The 24,441-nt window shown below is 45.3% G+C and overlaps 1 protein-coding gene across 1 annotated transcript in view; it reads right to left on the reverse strand.

The window, feature by feature from the left end:
* STIM2 (stromal interaction molecule 2) overlaps window positions 1-24,441 on the reverse strand; it is a 125,184-nt gene that overhangs the window by 13,237 nt on the left and 87,506 nt on the right. Inside the window, exons 4-8 of the mRNA XM_060247279.1 lie at window positions 9,940-10,051; window positions 5,094-5,209; window positions 3,675-3,852; window positions 2,126-2,303; window positions 1,038-1,205 (exon numbers count right to left, since the gene is read on the reverse strand). Coding sequence (XP_060103262.1) covers window positions 1,038-1,205; window positions 2,126-2,303; window positions 3,675-3,852; window positions 5,094-5,209; window positions 9,940-10,051 — 752 coding nt within the window. The remainder of the gene's footprint in view (window positions 1-1,037; window positions 1,206-2,125; window positions 2,304-3,674; window positions 3,853-5,093; window positions 5,210-9,939; window positions 10,052-24,441) is intronic.

Consider the following 24,441-nt stretch of genomic DNA (forward strand, 5'->3'; position numbering starts at 1 on the left):
AAGAGGGAGAAATGTGCAGGCTTGCAAGCTCTCCTCCTCCACCACAGAGGTCGCCTGGAGACCTAGAGCAGGGAAAGAGCCGAGGGAGCCACTGGAAGGAGGGACAGAAGGCGGCACAGCTCTTATAGGAGCTGCATTTACTAACCTTGGTGTCAGGGCAAAGAGAGATGCATAATGATGCATAATAGTGGTCAATAATGTATATAAGTACATGTGACTTTCCTTCTCCCTTGGTGCCAAAAATAATTTCCTAACCTTTCCCTATGCTGGTTTTATGGAGACTGTTATTCCCAGCATTTGTTTTTTAAAGTCTCCTCCTAGCATGGCCATGTTGTAAAGTGTGCACATACATATTTTATCGATCTCTGCAAAGTAATTTATTTATTTTTCGCATTTATATCCTGCGCTCCCCACTGAAGCAGGCTCAGGGTAAGTACTAAGAGTTTTAATAAAGTCATGTGTACAATATTTGTTCATGTCTTGTGGCTCTCAAACATCTGACATTTATTCTATGTGGCTCTTGTTAAGCAACTTTGGCCACCCCTGAGTTAGATGCTAACTCTGGCCACATATAATGTACAAATACAGGCTCACTGGTCAGTTTCCCCATGGGAATGGGAGAGAAATAACTGTTGCACCGAGCTGGCTTTGTGCACCTTTTAATTTGCTCGTGGTTAAATTTGCTGTCTAAACGCAGCTTTTGTATCTGCAGTCTATAGGTGCTGCCCATTTGTGAACTTTCAGGATAGGAAAGAATCTAAATCTGCCTTTACTTAGAAAGCAGGCTGAACGCAGCGGAAACCCAGCTAAGGCAACAAGGACGGCCTCTGCAGAAGGAGCCAAGGAAGACTAAAGCACACAGCCCAAGGATCTGAATTATCCTTTTTGCTAACACACCCATGGAAGTCGGTTCAAAACCAGGGATCTTCAGTAGTTACACCTCTGCAGCCAAGACAGCCTAGGACTCGATCATCAGAGAAACAAAACCAACAGGCTTTTGCTATTTTAGGCTGCCCTGGCTCAAGAATTCACAATACCTCCTCCTTGGCAATTGCCAGCTGCATTTCTGCATTCTGGCGCTTAATGTTGTAGTACTGGACTTCCACTTCGTGCGTCAACTGGAGCCACTTCTGCAGTGCGTCAGGGACAGACCAATTACTTCTCAGTTCAAACTCTTTCTCGGCCTTTTTTAAAGCCATCCGGACCTAAAGGAGAGTCAAGGAACACAACGCAGGGTCAGGAAGACTGAATGTCAGATCGACGTTTTAGAAACCTTTTTTTTTTTTGTCTGCTAACACTTCAGATCTCATAACCTAGGCAGAGATGGAACTCGGAAGGGGGACCTCCAAGGAAGACTCCCCTTCTCATTTTCCTTGAAAGCTCTTTGTGTCGAGAACTGTCTCCTGCCACGTTACTGCAGGGCTGGATTGAGTAGAACTGCGCACTGAATTGTTATAGCCATGCTCAGTATAGGGTAGCAGCAGATCGACCCAGTTGTCCTGCTGGAAGTTAATGAAACATCTCAGGAATTGTTCAAGGTGTTGATTAACCCTTTCTGATTGCCCATCCGTTTGGGGATAATCGTCTGAACTTAACCCTTGTTCGGTGCCTGTGAGGTTATAGAACTCCTTCCAGAATCTCACAAGGAACTGGCCCCCCTGGTCGGAGACAATCTTCTCCAGAAACATGGCACTTCTGTGCTCGCTTCTGGAATTAGTTGACAAGTCGGATATATTAAACAACTGAAATCATTTCTGAAAGGTGACCAATTAACTGGAAAGGGGAGCTGTACACCTTTCTCAAAGATTATTCTGATTAGTAGATCTAAAAATTGCACCCTCTTTGAAGAGCAGCAATTCCTCGACTTGTGCAGAAGAGGACACGAATCTCACGGGCTGCCTGACGAGATGACGGCCATCACCCAAAGCAAACAAAAGAAACACCTTTCCATTCAAAACTGTTGTTTTTATTCATGTACGCATTTATGCGGGTTTAATAAAAAAAACTTGTATATCGTGGACCTGAATAACTTTAAGTGGAAGACGGGGCTGCTTTGGGGTGTTCGCACACCAGGGCTGTTATTCAGCAGCACAAACAGGAGAAGTGAAGAGCAAGTCAGAAATACCTGAACCAGCTCCTCTTCTGCATACTTCAGCCTGCTGAGCTCGCATTCGGCTCCTTCTCTCAGCTCTTTCAGGCGACAGGCTTCCCGTTTTGCATCATTAATTTCATCCATCATCTTGCGCTCCAGATTTTGCTTTTCGACAGCGACAGTCCGGTTCTCCTCCTGGGCTTTCTCAAGCCTTCAAGACAGACATTCCCCCCGTCCCCAAGTTAACAGAGCCAGCTCAGTCTGTTCTCAGTTCAGCAGACCGAAAGCATTTACAGTACTCTGGGTTATCACCACCTGGTGACACTTTATGTTGCCCACCTCTTGATAACCACTAAATTAGGTGGTGTGTGTAGCTGTATCCCCTCGTTATAAATGGAGGGGGACGGAGAGAACTTCGATCTGGGAAGAACTGACCTGTGCAATCTGATTTTACATGAGAGAATGGATTACAATATCCTAGCTCAAATCCCATCTTGACTGGACTTCACTAGGTGGCATAAGCAACAAAAGCTGAGCGTCAACCTCTGCAATGAGGGTACAACAATGACAACCTACGATGTCTAAAAGTTGAAGGCTGGGCTTCTGTTCTATTTAAAGGTGGCTAAAGGGACATGTTTAACCCACAAGGTTTACTCCCTCTGATATATTGTGACAATTTTCCAATCAAACTGGGGTAAATCTGTTCAAAGTTATCTGCTAAGAATTGGTTCTACCCTCCCCGGTGCTCTTATCCTGTGGAAAAGACCAGCCCCGACCCCCAATTAGTTAAGCAGAGAATTGAGGATACCAATCTCTCTAGTTTACAAAATACTACGATGAGGGCAAGCATCAAAAACCCAGCTGAACTGGCGAACTATTTAATAATTTTGTATTTAATAATTTTAATAATTAATAATAATAATAAAAGGGTTTCGCCCTGGCAAGGTGTTCTGCCTTCCCTTCTGCAGTACTTGAAGAGAAATATAAGAACATTCCTTTCATAGAAAGGCTCTGTTCCTGCCCGTTAAGGGAGGCTGAGACTACAGAGCACATGTTTCTCATATGCCTGTATTATAAGGTGGCACATAAGGAGATTATTACCCCATTGATTGAAAAAAAAAATTGGGCTTTCCAGAAAAAGCTAAACTTGAGTTCCTTCTATTGGAAAGATACCCCAAGATTACTTATCAAGTAGGCAGTTTTTGTATGGTGATCGGGGGGGGAATTCTAGCAGGAGCTCCTTTACATATTAGGCCACGCATCCCTGATGTAGCCAATCCTCCAAGGGCTTACAAGGTTCCTTTTTATAAACTCTTGGAAGATTGGCTACATCAAGAGGGTGTGGCCTAATATGCAAAGGAGCTGCCGCTAGAATTCCACCCTTGACGGTGGTACTCAAGTTACTAGATATTAGACAAAATTCTTGGAAACGGTGTTTGTACTTTCCTTTCGCATGACTGGTCCTAAGGACTTCTATAATAATAAACAAACCAATGACAACCTTGTGATGCGAGATTATTTACTGAGATGTCTCTATACCCACACTGAAGCACAAGGCGAACGCTAAGCCTTTTTCACCCACCTCTCTTGCAATTCACACAGGCTCAGCTCGGCTGTCTGAAGGCTTTCCAAATCTTTCATCATTTTTGTGATGTGCTCCTTCGAAGTCTTGTTCTGGGTGTATGCAAACCAGCAGCCTCCCACACCAATCACAATAGAAATGGTGAGTATGAAGTCTTTCATCCAGTTATGAGGTGGCCCTGAAAAATGCATGCCCGAAAGGATAAAGGTGTAGCCATCAGACCCCCTCCCCTTAGCACTTCGGCTGCAGGAATTTTTCTCCAGAAGAGGGGTGTTCAAGGGACTGGGACTTCATTCCTGGAACTGCAAGATACTTCCAGCCATAAGCAAAAGGCAGGGTATAAATATGAAGCTATGAAGTTCAATTTTACAGTATGCATACAAAAACACACACTTCCTGTTAACACACTTCAGCACTGAACCGGAACAGTTCCAAACATGCATTTCCTGACTTAGCCAAAGAAATATCGCTTCACGTTATGGCCAGGATCCAAATATGCACCCAAGAGGGCTTGCACTGTGGAAGCAGGAGTTTCCTTGTAGAGTACGGGAAGCTATTTTTTTTAAAAACGCAGAAGGGAAGGAGCTTGTCACAAGGCACAGAGGACTGCCAGTCAAGGCCAAACTTCTGACTGGGCGAATGCAGGACTCACTTAGGGCAGCCTTACAAAATATATGATACCATCTAAAATATTCATAAGAGCCCTGTGGCGCAGAGTGGTAAAGCTGCAGTACTGCAGTCAGAAGCTCTCTGCTTACAACCTGCGTTCAATCCCGGCGGAAGCCATGTTTGCTCTCGGGGGTTGTCATTACATAGCGTCATTTCAGAATTTCATCGTCTACTTTCAATTTCCTTCAGCTTCGATAAAATTATGCTATTGGGGAGGGGACCATGTTTCCTCTAAGCTGAGTTAGCGTGAGCTAGCTCACAGTTTTTTAGCCTCCAGCTTACATATTTTTGTCCTAACTTAGGAGAAACGGCCCCAGAGCAAACAAATGTGTGCAGTAGCTCACAACTTTAATGCCAGGAGCTCACGAAGTAAAATTTTTGCTCCCAAGACCCCACAGCTCAGAGGGAGTATTGGGAGGGGAAGGGAATTTCTCCCCTCAAAAATCCACTTAAATGATTTCAGAAGGAACGTGCATCTGCATAATTTCATAGCAAAAGACCAGGAGAAAAAAGAAAAATCAGCATTTCATGGCTGCCGAGTCAACATGTCCGTTCTAGAAGGAAGATCCAAGATGCAGTTTTCCTGCCCAGCCAGCTCCCTTGTATGAAAAAAGAACCAGGCAAGTATAGGTAGTGAATATAAGGCCAATACAAGCAACACCATACAGAATGCATTCTACCGTCAGCTAAAAGGCTGGCTGGGGGGTGGGGGTGGGTGGGGAGAAGAGAATAAATAAAAATGATACTGACGTGTAAGAGGTCCAAACAAAACAACATCCAGGGCCTTCAGTTGGAGTTTTTGCCTGTGGCTCCGATCGATGATTTTCAGCTGAGAGATCATAAATGCAGGTTCATTAACCGCTATCCTGCATGCAACAAAGTGAAGGTTTTAGGTTCCTCGTCCCAAAAGTACCACATATTTCACACAATTTAGACTATTTATCTGGGTCTTCCTCTAGAGAGAAGTTATCAGCACACTGTTCTTTCCACTTGAGTGGCCACACCTGTGCAAGGACATGAGCTAAGCACATCTATTCAACGGCAGGAATTGTGTTACTACTGGATGAGTAGTTGTGCGTGGCCTTGAAGTACAAACGAGCAAGCAGAATTAATACACAGTGACACCACCACACTGAACGACGTAACTATAAATCCACAGCTGCTATCCTAAGCAAACGTAGCGAGGGAAACTCAGTGGAACTTACATCAAAACAATAACATACAGCAAAACGCTTCAGCATGTACATTTTATTTATTTATTTACTCGATTTATATCCCGCCCTCCCCGCCAAGGCGGGCTCAAGGCGGCTTACAACATAAAATCCAGAACAATTAAGATTAATAAATATTAAAATAGATATTCAATAATTTACAATAATTAAAACAGTAAAACAAGAAGAAACGGTCTAACAGTTCAGTGCTATTCTCACAGCCTTCCTCCGCAGTTTTTAAATACCAGTCAGTTATATGCCAACCGGAAGAGGACCGTCTTACAGGCCTTGCGGAACTGCCCAAGGTTCCGCAAGGCCCTCACCTCCTCCAGTAGCTGGTTCCACCAGCAGGGGGCTGTGATTGAAAAGGCCCTATCCCTAGTTGACTTCAGATGGGCCTCCTTCGGCCCGGGGATTACTAGCAGATTTTGGGAACCAGATCTGAGTACTCTCTGGGGAACATGTGGGGAGATACGGTCCCTAAGGTAAGTAGGTCCTAGGCCATATAGGGCTTTAAAGGTAATAACCAGCACCTTGTAACGAACCCGGTATATTATTGGCAGTCAGTGAAGTCCCCGGAGCCCCGGCTGAATGTGCTCCCACCTAGGAAGCCTTAGTAACAGCCGGGCAGCGGCATTCTGCACTAGCTGCAACTTCCGGGTTCAGCACAGGGGCAGCCCCATGTAGAGGGCAGTACATGAAGTCCAACCTCAAGGTGACCGTTGCATGGATCACTGTTGCCAGGTCGCCGTGCTCCAGGAAAGGGGCCAACTGCCTCGCCCGCCTAGGATGAAAAAATGCGGACTTAGCAGTGGCTGCTATCTGGGCCTCCATTGTCAGGGAAGGCTCCAGTAGTACCCCCAGGCTCCTGACCCTGTGCGCCATTGTCAGTGGTGCACCGTCAAAGTCCGGTAGGGGAATTTCCCTTCCCGGACCACACCGACCCAAGCAAAGGACCTTTGTCTTCGCTGGATTTAGCTTCAATCTACTCAGCCTGAGCCATCCAGCCACGGCTTGCAGCGCCAGGTCCAGATTTTCTGGGACACAGTCAGGCCGGCCATCCATCAATAGATAGAGCTGGGTGTCATCAACATACTGGTGACAACCCAACCCATACCTCCGGGCAATCTGGGCAAGGGGGCGCATATAGATGTTGAACAACATCGGGGAAAGCACCGCCCCCTGAGGCACCCCGCAATCAAGCGTGTATCTCCGGGACAGTTCACCCCAAATCGCCACCCTTTGTCCCCAACCATCAAGGAAAGAGGAAAGCCATTGTAGGGCCAACCCCTGAATCTCCACGTCGGCGAGACGGCAAGTCAGCAACCAATGGTCGACCGTATCGAACGCTGCCGATAGGTCTAACAGCATCAGTACCGCCGAGCCGCCTCGATCCAGGTGCCACTGGAGGTCATCCACTAGGGCGACCAGCACTGTCTCCGTCCCATGGCCCAGGAGAAAACCAGACTGATGGGGATCAAGAACGGAAGCGTCCTCCAGAAAGCTCTGTAACTGCAACGCCACTGCCCTCTCAATAATTTTACCCAGAAAGGGTAAATTCGAGACCGGCCAGTAATGTGCCAATTCGGCTGGATCTAGTGTCAATTTTTTCAGGAGAGGGCGGACCACTGCCTCTTTAAGAGGTGCTGGAAAGCGCCCTTCCATAAGGGATCTATTCATGATATCCCATACAGGATATCTAAGCTCCCTCTGGCAAGCGTTAATAAGCCAGGAGGGGCAAGGGTCCAGATCACAAGTTGTAGGGCATGCAGAAGAGAGGATCTTGTCAACTTCCTCTAGGCTGAGAGTATTGAAGCAATCCAGAACAAAACCAGAAGACAGGTACGGGGCCTCGACTTCACATACTGTCTCCAATGTGGCGGAAAGGTCGTGGCGGAGTGACACAATCTTATCTGCAAAGAAATTCGCAAAGGTCTCACAGCCAATCTCCAATTCCTTAGAATTTGGTCTGCCTTTTGGCAGCATTGTAAGAGTCCGAATTGTATTGAACAATTGTGCCGGACGCGAAGTTGCAGACGCAATCTTGGCCGCAAAGTATGTTTTCTTTGTGGCTTTGACTGCCATCTCATAGGACCTCATAAACTCTCTATAAGATGTTCTAGTTGCTTCGTCTCAAGTACGCCGCCATTGCCTCTCTAGTTGTCTGAGTCCTCGCTTCAACTGCCGCAACTCCTGGTTATACCAAAGTGCCAGCTTCGAGCGAGGGCGCCGAGGTGTGATCTCATTGATGGCTCTGGAGAGTCTGTCATTCCAAGACTCCATCAGGTCATCCAAGGAATCGCCAGGAGGCCAGGGATCCTGTAGAGCCATCTGGAACCGTTCCGGATCCATCTGGCTCCACGGGCGAGCTAAAATACGCTCGCCGCCTAAACGGGCTTGGGGTGGGACATCCACACGAACCTTGAGGGCGTAGTGGTCCGACCATGGCACTGCTTCAGCAGTAATATTGTCCACTGAAACTCCCGCCATGAAGACGAAGTCTAACATGTGCTCCGCCTGGTGAGTGGGCGTTGTAACAATTTGGGAGAGTCCTAGCGTCGCCATGGATGACACTAGGTCCATCGCCTGACTGGAGGTCGCGTCATCAGCATGGACATTGAAGTCACCCAGGATCAAAAGCCTCGGGTACTCCAATGCCCAGCCTGTTGCGGCATCCACCAGGGATGGTAAGGCGCTAGCTGGTGTGTTAGGCAGTCGGTACACCAGCCAAATCGCCAACCCCGCCCCAACATCCCACGCCAGACTGGCACATTACATGGAGAAGTAAGCTCAGGAACATACAGATAGATTCCCCACTAGCCTTGTCCCGGTCTCACACTCCTCTTCTCCTAGGGCAGGGGTGTCAAACATGTGGCCCAGAGACCGAATCAGACCCCCAGAGGGCTCCTATCAGACCCCCAAGCAACTGTCTCTTGTCTGCTTCCTTCTCCCTCTCTTGCTTCCTTCTGCATCTCAACTTGCTTTACAAGGCTGGCTCAATTGCAAAGGAGCTACAGAGCAAAACCTCGATCTTCTCCATTGGTTGAGACTCCTCCCCCTCCTGGTCCCCTGGGGAGGGAGGGAAAGAGTCAGAGCTTCCTTTGCCCAGTTCCCCAGATCTCATGGGAGAAATACAAAGAAAGTACCTTTAAGACCAAGTGCTAATGTTTTAAGCGTGTTTTACTTTAAGGGTTTTTTAAAAAAAATATCTTTAGTTGTGTTTGTCTGTGTCCTTTAAAAAGTTTATATCTCTGCTACCTGATCTTAAATAGGTACACACGTGGCCTGGCCCAACACAGCCTGCCCTGGCAAGGCCTCATTTATGTCAGATCCGGCCCTCATGAGTTTGACACCCCTGTTCTAGGGGCTTCCTTCTGATTTTGCACAAGCTGCCCCTCGCTCCGCCTCTTTTATGTGGCAAGCAGAAACCGGTTTTTAGAGGATCTTGCTTGCCGCATGAAAGAGGCAGAGTGAGTCACAGCTTCAGGGCAGTTTGTGCGAAATTGGAAGGAAGCCCAGTGGAGAAGAGAAGAGTGAGACTGGGACAAGGCTAGGGGGGAATCGGTCACAATGAAGGATATGGAGATCAACAATGTTTTAGCATATTTAGTATATGTGCTGCCAAAGGGAGCACTGTTTTAGCATATAATTCTCAGAATAAGGTGACCTTATTCTAATTGTTCTGAAAAGAAAATAATTCTCCAATTTTTTAATTTTATTTTTGCCCCAAAGAGGAGTTTTGACCAGTGTTCCCTCTAAGCTGAGGTAGTGTGAGCTAGCTCATGGATTTTTAGCCTCCAGCTCACACATTTTTGTCTTAGTTCAGGAAGGATGACCCCAGAGCACAATCATTGATGCCGCAGCTCACAACTTTATGCCAGTAGCTCACAAAGTAGAATTTTTGCTCACAAGATTCCACAGCTTAGAGAGAACATTGGTTTTGACTCACTGCCACACTAGTACAGGGGTGGCCAACGGTAGCTCTCCAGATGATTTTTGCCTACAACTCCCATCAGCCCCAGCCAGCACGGCCAATGGCTGGGGCTGATAGGAGCTGTAGGCAAAAAAACATCTGGAGAGCTACCGTTGGCCGCTCCTGCACTAGTACCATGATTGACGGGACCGTCTTTACCTGGAGGAAAACACATCTTCACTGCTTGCACAGGGGCCAATGTTTTTTCTGGAAGGACTGAGCGTTAGAAATAGTTAAACACATGTCCCTTACTTTTTATGTTGAATTTGCAGCACCTTCTGCACTAACTGCTAGCAGTAAAAGGTCACCGTTTGCCAGTCAAGAGAAAGTGTGAAACATGGAAAGCAGGGCTTCGCATCCTCCCATAAAACAGGTCCTGCACGTACAGAACCTATCGGGCTAGAAAAGTTACCTAGGCAACGTGGTTCCTTTGACATTACTTTCTCTGAAGTTTTTCTCGTACTGAGGAAGTTCAACGAAGTCCACGAGCCACTGAAGTGTCTCTTCTTGCGTCCAATTGTGAACTACAAAAACAACACACAAAAAGTACTATCTTACAACTGACCGGATTATCAAGAATAAAGTCAACAGAACAAATAAAAAGCAAAAGCTAGTTATTGGCAAGTCTGCAGTCTTCATCATGTGCTCAGAGTCAAGATTACAGAGATTATAAACAAATAAGTCTTTAAAATATTCCTTTATTAAAAATTCCACCGCATGATTGCAAAATAAGGTCTTGTGACCAATAAACTGTACTCTGAGTTCTTGATCTTGTTATCCCTGTACTAGAACTAAGCAAGCAGGTATTTTATCCATTTAAGGTAATGATCGAGCTGGTTTCACATTTAACAGAATCCATGTGTTTACTTTGGAACCCTAGCAAGGGTTAGGCGGGGGGTGGGGGGGGTGCGCATGTGTGTGCGCAAGCAAACTGTTAAGTTTAATTTCAAACGCATGTGCAATGGCTATTAATCTGAAAATCGGCAGCTCTGATGGGACAAAGTTTTTTACGCTGAATATCCCGCAGATAACAAGGAAGCACACTGCCCAGAGATCTTAAATACAGAAGAAATCATACACCTTTGACCTCAGTTTTAGGAGTGAAATGAAACTACTGCTATAAACCAGCAACATTCTCACTGGGATAAAAAGAGCTAGTCATGGCATAACAAAAGGATCATTCCTACCTACCGGAAAGACATTAGTATGTTAAGAGATTTATATATTGTTATAAACTAGAACTGTTCATAAACTTAGATGGTTTCCTCCTACCATTCTATAAAAGCAGAGATGTACAAGGTGAAATCAGTGCGTAATCAAGCAGGTGTTGTATCCTTGGGCAATGGATTCAGGATGGACAAAAGAAGAAGAAGAGACTGGATTTATACCCCGCCCTTCACTATCTGAAGGAGTCTCAGAGTGGTTTACAATCTCTTTTCCTATCCTTTCTCCACAACGCTACACCAAACTGGATCCTACCTTTTCTGTTGGACATCTCATGGGTAATTCGTAGATTCCCAGAGTTGGAAGGGACCCTACAGGCCATCTAGTCCAACCCCCTGTTCCATGCAGGATCAGTCTAAGAGCATCCCTGACATTGGTCCAGCCACTGCTTAAAGCCTGCCAGTGAAGGGCAGCTCACCACCTACCTAGGGAGCTGATTCCACTACTGAACAAGTCTTATTGTAAAAAGAGTTTTTGCGATCTGGAGGTTATGCCTCTGTTGCTACACCCCAAGATGGCATTTGCCTTTTTTGCTGTTGTATCACACCGGCGGCTGCTCATATTTAACTTATGGTCCACCTGTAATCCATGTCTCAGTGACAGAGCACTTGCTTGGCATGCAGAAAATCACAGGTTCAATCCCTGATATCCCCAGGTAAAAGGATCAGGTAGCAGGTGATGTGAAAGACCTCAGCCGGAGCCCCTGGAGAGCCCCTACCAGTGTGAGCAGACTACACAGACCTTGATGGACCAACTGGCTGATTCTGTAGAAGGCAGATTCATGCGTCTGCTGTTATGCCCATACAATATTGTTTTTCATCATCTAAACACACTATGATCACTACTAAAGATGGGTTAGTTGCACAAGGCGTAAAATCAAGATGTGTTGAAGAACAAAGTTCACCCTGCACCCAGGGGTGAAATTCTAGAAGGAGAAGATGATGATATTGGATTTATATCCCACCCTCCACTCCGAATCTCAGAGCGGCTCACAATCTCCTTTATCTTCCTTCCCCACAACAGACACCCTGTGAGGTGGGTAGGGCTGAGAGGGCTCTCCCAGAAGCTGCCCTTTTAAGGACAACTCCTACGAGAGCTATGGCTGACCCAAGGCCATTCCAGCAGGTGCAAGTGGAGGAGTGGGGAATCAAACCCGGCTCTCCAAGAAAAGAGTCCGCACACGTAACCACTACACCAAACTGGCTCTCATACTTATGAGAGCCAATCCTCCAAGAGCTTACAGGACTCCTTTTTGTAAGCTCTTGGAGGATTGGCTACATCAGGGGTGTGTGGCCTAATATGCAAAGGAGCTTCTGCTAGAATTCCACTCCTGCCTGCACTTATAGAACAGCTTTAAAGTAAGATATGTGGCTCTCAGGCTTTTACAGATCCCTGGTTCTCTGGACCTATTTACAAAGTAATTCCGGGCCCTTCTCCAGTCTAACAACTGGGCCTCTCACAACCAGTAACCCTGAACATGTTTAGATTTTTCATGCTTAGTAGTCATAAATCTACAGCACTACTGATCAACAGCAACTTTATTAAAGAATAAACAATAGTGGGAAGGTTTATTTTAGAAAATACAGGACCAAAACATTTTTTTTGAAAAAAATTCTGTTTGTACAGGTATAGCTAAAAGCTTGCTCTCGCTGATGCGTCCTTTCGTACATTTCAAATACTGTGTCTCTCGGGCGGTTGAGCTGCTACACCTGAGGCATCTCAGTTAGTTGGCCTCGGCCTGCCCGTCTGCAAAGGCTATACTGCACTGGAGTTGTTAAGCTTCACTCTATAAGGGAAAATTTTCTGGAGGGTAACTTGCTCTCATATAATTAATTTCAGTAACTGAGATGCAGAGGCTTTTGGGGGGCATTTAAATAAGTGATGCCTTCATCAATGAGGGTGCCTGTCTGCAAAGAAAAAAGAATAAAACTGTGCATTTTAATAAAAGCAGCATTTCCCCACCCCCTCATTTCCCCACCCCCTCATTCTTCCTTGTACAAAGAACGAAAACAATGGAGGGGAAAAAAAAACCATTGACAAGAAAAGGCAATAAGAGGTTTTGGATCATACTGCTTTACTTGACGATAGTTCTGAGTTCCAATTCTTCCATACAGCTCTCTTTGCCACTAGTGTGAAACCATCTGTTCCCTTTACACAGAGCTGAAAGCATATGAATATATCCCAGCACTAGATCAGTTTCAGGGATAGCAAAAATATATGAACATGAGTCAACAGTGTGATGCAGTGGCTAAAAAGGCAAATGCAATTTTGGGCTGTATCAACAGAAGTATACTGTCCAGATCACGTGAAGTGATGGTGTCACTTTATTCTGCTCTGGTGAGACCTCAACTGGAATATTGTGTTCAGTTTTGGGCACCACATTTTAAGAAGGATATAGACAAGCTGGAACAGGTCCAGAGGAGGGCAATGAAGATGGTGAGGGGTCTGGAGACCAAGTCCTATGAGGAAAGGCTGAAGGAGAGTTGGGGATGTTTAGCCTGGAGAGGAGGCGGCTGAGAGGTGATATGATCACCATCTTCAAGTACTTGAAGGGCTGTCATATAGAAGAGGGTGTGGAATTGTTTTCTGCGGCCCCGGAAGGTAGGACCAGAACCAGTGGGTTGAAATTAAATCAAAAGAGTTTCCGTCTCAACATTAGGAAGAACTTCCTGACCGTTAGAGCGGTTCCTCAGTGGAACAGACTCCCTTGGTAGGTGGTGGGTTCTCCTTCCTTGGAGATTTTTAAACAGAGGCTAGATGGCCATCTGACAGCAATGAAGATCCTGTGAATTTAGGGGGAGGTATTTGTGAGTTTCCTCAGTGGAACAGGCTTCTTCGGGAGGTGGTGGGCTCTCTTTCCTTGGCGGTTTTTAAACAGAGGCTAGATGGCCATCTGACGGCAATGAAGATCCTGTGAATTTAGGGGGAGGTATTTGTGAGTTTCCTCAGTGGAACAGGCTTCTTCGGGAGGTGGTGGGCTCTCTTTCCTTGGCGGTTTTTAAACAGAGGCTAGATGGCCATCTGACGGCGATGAAGATCCTGTGAATTTAGGGGAGGTATTTGTGAGTTTCCTGCATTGTGAAGGGGGTTGGACTAGATAACCCTGGAGGTCCCTTCAAACTCTATGATTCTATGAAATTAGAAGAAGAAGATAGAAGATATTGGATTTATATCCCGCCCTCCACTCTGAAGAGTCTCAGAGCGGCTCACAATCTCCTTTCCCTTCCTCCCCCGCAACAGACACCCTGTGAGGTAGATGAAGATATTGGATTTATACCCCACCCTCCACTCTGAAGAGTCTCAGAGCGGCTCACAATCTCCTTTCCCTTCCTCCCCCACAACAAGACACCCTGTGAGGTGGGTGGGGCTGAGAGGGCTCTCACTGCAGCTGCCCTTTCAAGGACAACTCCTGCGAGAGCTATGGCTGACCCAAGGCCATTCCAGCAGGTGCAAGTGGAGGAGTGGGGAATCAAACCCGGTTCTCCCAGATAAGAGTCCGCACACTTAACCACTACACCAAACCGGCCAAAAAAAGCCAAAAAAAAAGAGAGTATTTTTCTCTGTATTGAAACATTTGGAATTTTCAGAATTTTATCCTACTAAATAAAGATGCTCAAAGGTTCATACAGCCAGAGGCCATGTTGTGCCTGCCTAGGTTGTGAAGTCTGTCAACAGAGGCTGAAATAAACGTCACAGGCCAACCTCGGAGAGGGGGAGGAGCAGGACCGTGTTGGAATGAGTTGTAGGGGCAAAGCAGAACATGGAGAGTGGGTTAAATCAGTCCCCCAACTTCATTACTCTTCAGATCTCCACTTCCCCAACACAATTTTTTAAAAAAGAGGCCAGCAGGGCTGTGCTACACACCTTTGCGTGTAGCCAGTTCTACCAACAGGCAAACATTTAAAAAGAAAAACTCAAAAAGGGAGTGACACGTACCCCAGTATTCAGTATTTTATTTTAAAAATTCTTTCATAATTATAGTGCAAGCAAATAAGGTCAGTGAACTCGCATGTCAGACAATCAAATATTCTGTTGAGGCCCAGCAGACAAGCTGTTAGCACATATTCAACGCTTGCAAGCGCAGCCAGTAAAGAAGCTGCCTGCACAGGAGGGAAACCCCCAAGCTAATGGGGAAGCCCATTTTCCTAGCCCCCTCCCACTCAAATTTTGAAAGGAGGCTCCTAAAGAACTTCCTGTTAGTTGCACGTTCATAGATATTATGCACATCGGCCACTGTGCCCCTCAAACGTGTGGACTCCAAATTGCGCTACCGGCCTTTTTGAACTTAAAGACTATTCTGCAAAAATTAAAAAAGTGATACAAGCAGGTTATGATTTGATTATCTCGATAACCTGCAACTCTCTCTCTCTCTCCCCCCCTCCCCGATCTTATTATTTCCAATTAAACTTCTGGGACAAGTAAAAGTGCACAGAGTTTAATGAAAATCCAGAAAGAATTTAAAAAATAATAAAACCATAGCAGGCAACCTTGCAAAAGTCACCAAATAAGTGGTGATACAAGAGGTTATTATTTTCTTAAAACAGTGAAAGCTCTATTCATTAGAAAATTAATTTACTGTGGAATCCGTTGGGAGACTTTGCAAGGATTAACATGTTGATGCTGTTCATACACTTAATCCTACCGCCTGCATTTCCTGAAGCTACCCAACCTACAGTACAGAATGGTCACAATCTCCATGTTGCGGGTAACCGCCCCCCCACTTCGAAGATGGGAGGTGAGTGTTTTGCAGGTTATGTAGATAATCAAATCATAATGTCAAGCGGGCTCGTTTCTGGACCACATTTTACTATGTAGAGAGCACTTCACCAGCTCTCCCCCCATTATTTACAACCCAGCGGGCACGTAGCGAAAACATCTGGCCCTGGGATGTTTATGTTATAGGCTGGCAGTTGGTGCCTCAAAGCGGCTTCCCCCGGTTTCACACAGACAGCCCTTATCTGTTCACAAAGAAGTGTGGGAAGGTTTCTGCTGTTTTCAATAGCCTAAGATGTCTTAGTATGGATAGATAGTTGCTTAGTAACCTTTGAACCCGTGACTCAAGTATGCATCTGTAATGTAACCTTTGATGATATCCTATATAGCAACTGTGTAACTGTTGGTACCCCATTACTCCCTCCCACGGCTTATGTCCTTCGAAAAGCTCCTGAGTTTCTTACAATAAACCTATCTTTTGATTCAAAACAAAAGGACTCTGTTATTGGGGAATATTGGCGCTTGACACATAACTTGCTTGTATTACTTTTTAACCTTTCCAGACTAGTCTTTAAAGTTCAAAGGGGACCAAGCAATTGAGAGCAAAAGTCTCTACTATTGATCGTGTTTGGCCTTCACACACATTTATTGCGTAAGACTAGACACATGGCTTCCATCTACTGAAGTATGGCTGGATTCTACAGTACGTCCTAGTGACAGCAAACTGTAAAAATCCTCCAGAAATCAGATGAGGAGCCTTCTCAGTTTTGGGGATTCTCTCTCTCTGGTTTTAAAATATGATTTTTCCCCACTCCTAATAGTAAATGACTGGGGAAGGCAATGGCGAACCACCCCGTAAAGCAGGCTGCCGTGAAAATGTTGTGAAAACAACGTCACCCCAGAGTCGGAAACTTGCACAGGGGACTACCTTTACCTTTAATAGTCTAAACCACAGTCAAAGAAAGAGGCCTTTGCAAGAGGAGAGGAAAGATGTCATGCACTCCCTCACTCGCACAATCTGAGTAAATATTTCATTTGTGTATGAAAGGATGCATCTCCTCCTCCTCTCTCTTTTCCTCACAACTTAGGCTGAAAGCGTGTAACCGGCCATATAAGGTCACATAAGTGTGCCTCATGGCTAAGTGGGGATCTGAACGCTGGTCTCCCCAGCTCAAGGTTGACTCAGCCTTCCATCCTTCCGAGGTTGGTAAAATGAGTACCCAGCTTGCTGGGGGGGGGGGGCGGGGGAGTGTAGATGACTGGGGAAGGCAAAGCATACCGTAAAAAGTCTGCCGTGAAAACGTCGTGATGCGACGTCACCCCAGAGTCAGAAACAACTGATGCTGGCACGGGGACTACCTTTACCTTTTTCACTCCCCAATTTTAGAGCAAATACACCACTCGCATACTGAAGACTCAGTATGAATTTCCAAATGCATCTCAGAATCCTGAGTGAGTTCTGGCTTCACAGATATCCTGGCCTGAAAACATGGGAGCATATGTTTGGATGAAATGGGGTCCCGGAGAACAGAACTGACTCACTTTCTATATATTTGGTGAACCAGCTTTCTCTCCTTTCCTCCCATCTACGGACATATGGACATATGAAGCTGCCTTATACTGAATCAGACCCTTGGTCCATCAAAGTCAGTATTGTCTACTCAGACTGGCAGCGGCTCTCCAGGGTCTCAAGTTGAGGTTTTTCACACCTATTTGCCTGGACCCTTTTTTGGAAATGCCAGGGATTGAACCTGGGACCTTCTGCTTACCAAGCAGATGCTCTACCACTGAGCCACCGTCCCTCCCCAAGGAGACAAAAAAAAATGGCTATTTCCATACCGTCCATTTTTTTCCCCTCTAAAGCTGCAAGTGTCAGGATACCAAAATCACCTTAACTTCCAGTATCTTGCCTATTTCGATGATCCAGTTTGGGAGAAGGGACTTTAAACAGAGTTTCCAAAGACCCCCCAAACAAGGTAAGATGGTAGAGTGGTTGTGAAGGACTCAGGAACTCAGCCTGAGAGCTGGGAAACAGGCTTGCAGCTATTGGCTGGAACGTTGCCCTAGCAATGAAAAAGTAACAACATGAGGTTTGCCTAGCAGTAAAACACCTCAGGATTTGAGTCTAAATTGAGGAGTCTTTGAGTCTGAAGGGAAGACTGTGGGCTTAGGCCAGTCAGTTGTAAAGGCTGAGATTAGCCAGTGAGGCTGGGCTCCTTGTGGGAGACACAGCTGTGTAGTCTCTGTCTGAAAGAGAGACTTTTAAGGCAGTTTGAAACTCTCTGAGGGAGATCTGCCAGCACATCAGGCAGTCTTCTGTGTACAAACTAAGATCACTAAAAGACACAGTAAAGGGGGAACTGGATTCTGGTGGCCAGCAGGGTTACCCAAGACTCAGACCAGGAAACTAGTTAGGGCTGAGACGCACAAGGTGCGAGTACTGGGAGCAAGTGTGAGAGGGTCTGTGAGGGAGAATATACTGACACCAGTCAGGAGTTCTATGTGTGTGTGAGGAGTGATTGTGGTTTGTTATTTTTATGATTTGGCATAGCCGAAGCCTTGGGCTAAACAACTGAAGTAACAGCACTCTGAGTGCCCAGAAGGCACAGCCTGCCTGAAGTAGAATTCAGTTGAATTCTGAAGCCTGCCTGTTTGTTAGTGTTTTATAGATCTTCTGCCAGTGATATAATTTTTTTATATTTTACCTCAGCCTGACAAGTCTCTGTATTTAGTATTTGATAATTCTGCCACCCACCTGCTGCCAACTGATTCTTTGTTATTGATTAGTTATAATCAATATTATTTTTGATCCCTCTCTGTTGCCTTTTGTTACCTAATAAATATTTTTGAAGTTTTGAATTTTAAAACCATCTGCTGCCTATTATTTTGGGAGTCTGACGGGATTTCTGTGAGTGTAACTGAGGAGAAATTTAAAATGGCCGCTCTCCCAAGCAGGCTCTGACCGGCTCCCTCACAGGGGTGCTCCCGTGTAGCAAGCAAATGTTCAAATTCCCAGAGACAGAAAAGCAGAGCTGGCCACCTCTGTGCAAGTGGAGAGGGTGAGTCTACACAGTTTTGGCTTCAAGGATTCCAGGTGAGTCCAGGATGAAAATCTATGGAATTCTTGGCTCTGACGGACTTAAGGGGAAGAGGGGATCTTCAGAAAGGGGACAAAAAGAGACTGCATCCAGACAAGGTAGACAAAAAGGCTGGCTTTCCCAATGCTTTCATGCCACGACAAAAGGAGTTTCTGAGAGCTGATGCTTTATTTAAATTACATCTTTCTGCGAATGAAATCCCAGTCAACTGGCCTTTTTAAACATCTGTTTCAACAGCCGCACTATCCCTCAGCCTGTAAGCTGTAGTAGGGCATCACAGTTCAAAGAGTCTTTTCCTGAAGCTGGAATCCAAAACAGCCTTAAATCCTTGTATAATTTAAACCAGTGTATACAAGTTCACAATACAGTCCATGAAAACGTTCTGAAATTCTTTCAAGTGGGAAGGACCAGGAAATCCTTACAGCCTCCAAAAGCCGTCCCCCTCTAGATTTCGAAACGTTTCAATACTGGCCTTCTTTAGTTATCAGGCTGTCAAACTGGAACTTGATTTCAATGACTTCTAACACAGACTCAAGGTTCATAGCTTACAGTAGAATCAACAGGGGAACCTGGTCCTTCCCACGTGAAAGAATTTCAGAACTTTTCACGGAATGTATTATGAACTTTATTTATTGAAGGAAGGAACCGTTGAAGACTACTAATCCCTCTACTGGAAACTGTGGAAGCAATTGTAATTGTAATTTCTTTGGAGGGAAGGTCTGATGATCATTGCATACACTGGTTTAAATTATATAAGGATTTTAAACATATACATTATTATCAAAGATTTCAGGTTTTCACGGCTGGTAACATCATTAGGGTTTGTAGAATCTTTCGGGCTCAAGTGCCGCGTTCTACTGGAGAAAGTTTTTCTTCCAGACGTTTCGTTCTCAGCTGCGGAGAACATCCTCAGTGGCGTTGCAGCCAGAGCAGGCGCTCTGACCTTCTTGGCTGCTGTGCATTGAGTGTACATTATTATTGCTGTTTTCAGCAGTGCTGTTTGTAGCAGTATTTGTTTGCTTGCATTAACGCTGAAACCCCTTCTTCCGTGGAATCCAAAACAGAGCAAGCAGCACACGATCAGAGGAAACGCAGTCCTTCATCTCCACCTCGGTTAAGTTTATCATCGCTACCTGAACTCAACGGCTGTGCAAAGAGAAACGGGCACCTTTGCATGCTATTTACAGTTAGCTCCTTACGTGGATGACAAGTTGCTACGTGACAAGATCATAGTTATGAAGCGTTATTTTACCATGGTTTCTTAAAATCGGCATTTTAACTGTACTAGGGAGGAGCTCTTTGACTCAGTAAAAGGAACTTGTGCTTTCTGATTTGAAACAGAACTGGACGCTACGGAATCCACCCTCAGCCTGCGTTTGTTTCCACTGTCTGAAAAGGCAAAGCCTGAACTAGCTTCCCAATCATGAAGAATACGCAATGCAATTAGATCCGTTTGTTCCCAATTTGCATGTGATGCTGTTGTGCAATGCCAGAGCTGAGCTGGTCAAGCCACCAGAAAACATTTATCCTTTGAAAACACCAACATCACTCCACGGGCTGCATTTGTGTTTCAGCCTGTGTTGCCCCACCCCCAAACCCAGTGTTGCTGTCCTCTGCACATTTCCCATACTTATGTGGTTTCTTCTCTGTAGGTTTGCGATCAGGTTCATTTTTTCTTAAATTCTGAATATCAAGCTCACCGGCAGAAAACCGGAACTCTGTGACGGAGGGCATGCTTTGCATACAGAAAGCTCTGGGCAGAGTCACGAGAATATCCAGTTTCAAAGCTCTTTGGTGCCAAAGCTCAATGTTCTTTTCTAGAAAACTTGGAAAGCTGGTTGTGAATTAGGGTACGCAACAACAGACCAGTCTGATGGAGGGCCTGACTCATTCCCTGCAAGACAGATCAGTCTTTTTTGTATATACAAAACTTCATCGGGCTGTGCAAAAATAGGTACACTGGAGCGCAAACAGGAAAGAGGATGTTAAGTAGTGCGGCAGGACTATGAAGCAGTTTTACAATGCAGTTCTATCCTATGAAGAGTTAGTTCAGTCTAAACCCATTAAAATCGATGACTGGAATAATTTTGTACAGGATGGGATTACAGCGCTACTTGTTCGGAATGACTAAGGGCTGACTAAGGTTGTGTGGATAGGGAGCGCTGTGTGAATGAACCTACACTGCCAAAGAAAAGCAAAACTAGAAAGATTTCTGAGATGTCTGCCCAAATAATAATAACAAAAGGATATTGTCTGTAGGTTATTACTAGTTTTGTTGGGCTGGACTCAGCACAAAATTCCCACATCCTAGAGCTCTTATACAAACAGAAACACAAGCGAGTGTTTCAGAAGATCTTGCACAAGTAGAACTGTGCTAAATCCATCTACGTTTCCACTTGTGCACTGCTGGATCCAAGCGACTTGTTTTATACGAAAAGGCCTCAACACCGAATGCCAACTGGGACAGCGCAGGATGTATATTAAAATCTTTTGCAGCGGAATTCACCAGCAGTGCCTGGTTCAAAATTTCAGGATGTCTCTGAATTATTTTTTTCCCTTCGATTCTCCTTGCATTTTGAAGAAATTAAGCATCCCAGCTAGGGTCACGTGGGAAGGTAGGTGCAAAGCTTTCCCTGATCTCGCCACCCTTTTTCAACTGGCCAGGATTTAATTTCACTCGTTCAGCCCCACTTCTTTCTTTCAAGGAAAATGGAAGATACCCTGTCTGTTACAAGGACACGGTGAGTGTCTGAGGTACCTTTCACTCGCCTCTTGACCAAGGCTTTAGGACATGTTTCACTTAAAGAGATGTGAACTACAAACATTGCGCAGGTATTAACCGTAGTGATGTGCGGGGCTCTTTTTTGAGCAGGAACACACAGGAATGCAGTTCTGGCTGGCTTGGTGTCAGGGGCTGTGGCTTAATGTGCAAATAATTCCTTCTGGGCTTTTTCTACAAAGACAGCCCTGCTTATGTGCATGCTTCAGCACTCTCTAAACACAGAAAATCAGCCAGCATTAAAATAACATGATGGCCAAGAGACAGAATAATTCATTCTGTAAGAGAAAAAAGGAGAAAAACAAACAGTGGGCCTTTGCATCAAGACATGTGAGATTGGAGAGCAGTGAATCTTTTATCAAAAAGATGCCCATTCGTTCCTAATGGAAGCGTAACACTGGGTTTATTTCCAAGACTGGAACGCAATTTACATTTTTATTGGAAGGGGGCGGGGGGGGGGAGAGATTAATCTATTGCTACCTATGGCGAGGTCCAGCTGCCGAAACTTTACTCAAGCTTTGCTTCTCTTCAACATATAACCCAGTTTGCCCAATAATTTCTGCAAAGAAAGCAGCAACCTTCGTTTAGGTATGAAGCTTAGCGGATGATCTTCTGCACATTTCTCTTTCTAACTTAACATGCACAGTTACAGTGCCGTTCTGTGTTTCTGGATGAAGGGCAGACTACAAAAGCAGGATGATTACATTGTGAATATGAACTGATAACCAGAAAGGGGAAGCCTGCTAACAGCCTCCTACTAATCTCTTCTTACTCTGTGGTGATGAAAAGTGTTGTCAACACACAGCTACCCCACAGAGCAGGGGTGTCAAATGTGTGGCCTGAGGGCCAGATCGGGCCCCCAGAGGGCTCCTATCAGGTCTGTGAGCAACTCTCTGTCATTTGCTTCCCCCCCCCTCTCTCTTGCTTCCTTCTGTGTCACAGCTTGCTTTGCCAGGCTTGCTCAATCGCACAGCAGATACAGAGCAAATACTCTACTTTCTCCATTGGCTGACCAGCACATGAAGCAACTACGTATAAAAGCTCACAACGCTCAGCCATTTCATGTTTCCCCCTGGGTCTTAGGCTCAAAGCACTGATTTCAATAAATGAATGTCAATAAATCAAAAGTAGGCTTGCCACTTACAGACAGACACCTGAACAACATACTCAAGATTGCTACAGCATAGAAATTGTCTCCAGAGTTTGAGGCAATAATTCAGAGCAAGAAGTTTCAGTTATCTGAAACTGTTAAATGAAATGTTGCAAGAGTTCTAATTTTTAAAGCATATTTTAAATTTTTAAAAAAATCTTGAATTGTGTTTTGTGTCCTTTATAAAGCTTGTATCGCCACTACCAGGCATTACATTTTAGGGGACACATGGCCCGTCCTGACATTTATGCCAGAAGACATCGGGGCACTGCGGGATCTTCTACAGTTCCGCAGGGACTATAAGACAGAGATGTTCCGCCAAGCCTTTGCAAAAGGACAGCGATGGTTGCCATGCTGGCCCCTTCTTCTCCCCACCTCCTCCCCCCCAACCCTGATGTAATGACTTAATAATAGCACTTTAAATGAGACGTCGTCAGGGTTTGTGATGTCTTTTTAATGTCACTGATTTTATTGATATTAATATATGTATTTTATTTTACAGTTGTACATCGCACAGAGCCTGGCACTGGCTGAGATGAGGCGATTCATCAAGTTTAGATGACGATGATGATGTCATCAGATCCAGCCCTCGTAACAAAAGAGTCTGAAATAGAGTTTTCAAGGCAAGCCACTAATAGAGGTGGCTTGCCATTGCCTGCTCCTGAGTCATAACCCTGGTATTATTTGGAAGTCTCCCATCCGTTTACTAGCCAGGGCCAACCCGACTTAGCTTCCAAGATCTTATGAGGCTGGGCTGTCCAGGTCAGGTCTCTTACGCTGTACAGGACAGGCTTAGGTGTGCGTGCGCGTAAAAGCTTATAACTTGAATAAAACTCTGTTCGTCTTAAAGGTGCCACTGGACTCAAACTGCATAGGACAGTAATTTTCAAGACTTTTCAAACTCACAGGGATTCTGTCCCTTAATAGTTGCAAAAAGGTAAAGGTAGTCCCCTGTGCAAGCACCAGTCATTTCTGACTCTGGGGCGACGTTGCTTTCACAATATTTTCATGGCAGACTTTTTTCGGGGTAGTTTGCCATTGCCTTCCCCAGACATTTACACTTTACCCCCAGCAAGCAGGGTACTTATTTTACCGACCTCGGAAGGATGGAAGGCTGAGTCAACCTTGAGCCGACTACCTGAACCCAGCTTCCGCCGGGATCAAACTCAGGTCGTGAGCAGAGCTTGGACTGCACTGCAGCTTTACCACTCTGCACCACGGGGCAGCTCCTTTAATAGTTTAATAGCTGTAGGAAGAGGGAATTTTGGAAGGTGCAGAGATGAGGATGCACCTGCTGGACTTCCTCCTTTTCCATAGCTTCCATATGCTTCCCCACCACCACCCACCACCATTTCTGTCGACTCTCTCTCTATTCCCTCTTACCCAGTTCTTTTTTTAAAAATGAAAATGGCATCACTAGTGTGACCTACCTGAGATCAAGGCATGATTCACTTTGTGAGATTCCCACCATACCAGGGGTTTGAGATATTGCTATGTTGTCACAGACAGTTATTAATACTCCAAGAATCTTCTCTAAGCTTTATTAGTAAAAAGAGCACAAGTTGCTGCCTTGACAGAAGCTAATCAAAGAACAGACTCATCGTGAAGCAGTATTTCTGGGTACGGCTTACTCGGTTCTTAATCAGACACGATCAGTACTATTTATGGCTCGTGACCCTCGCACGCAAATTCCTTTCAAGCAAGCTCAAGGAAGTCGGTGTTACTGATACCATCCTTTACACCAGAGTCTTAAATCCATTTAATTCCACACCAATAACTGGTTTACAAACTGCAACTAATTAAATAGCTGGGGGGGGGGGGGGGGGGATTCTAAACCAGATTAATATAGCATTACAGATGCACATTGCAATACCAAGTGGCACTTGAAAATTGTGCATTCTGTACCACCATCCTTTTTTCCCACAGCCTGAAGCAAAATGTAGACTTATA

Source organism: Heteronotia binoei, chromosome 9 (genome assembly GCF_032191835.1).
Source record: "Heteronotia binoei isolate CCM8104 ecotype False Entrance Well chromosome 9, APGP_CSIRO_Hbin_v1, whole genome shotgun sequence".
Lineage (NCBI taxonomy): Eukaryota > Metazoa > Chordata > Lepidosauria > Squamata > Gekkonidae > Heteronotia > Heteronotia binoei.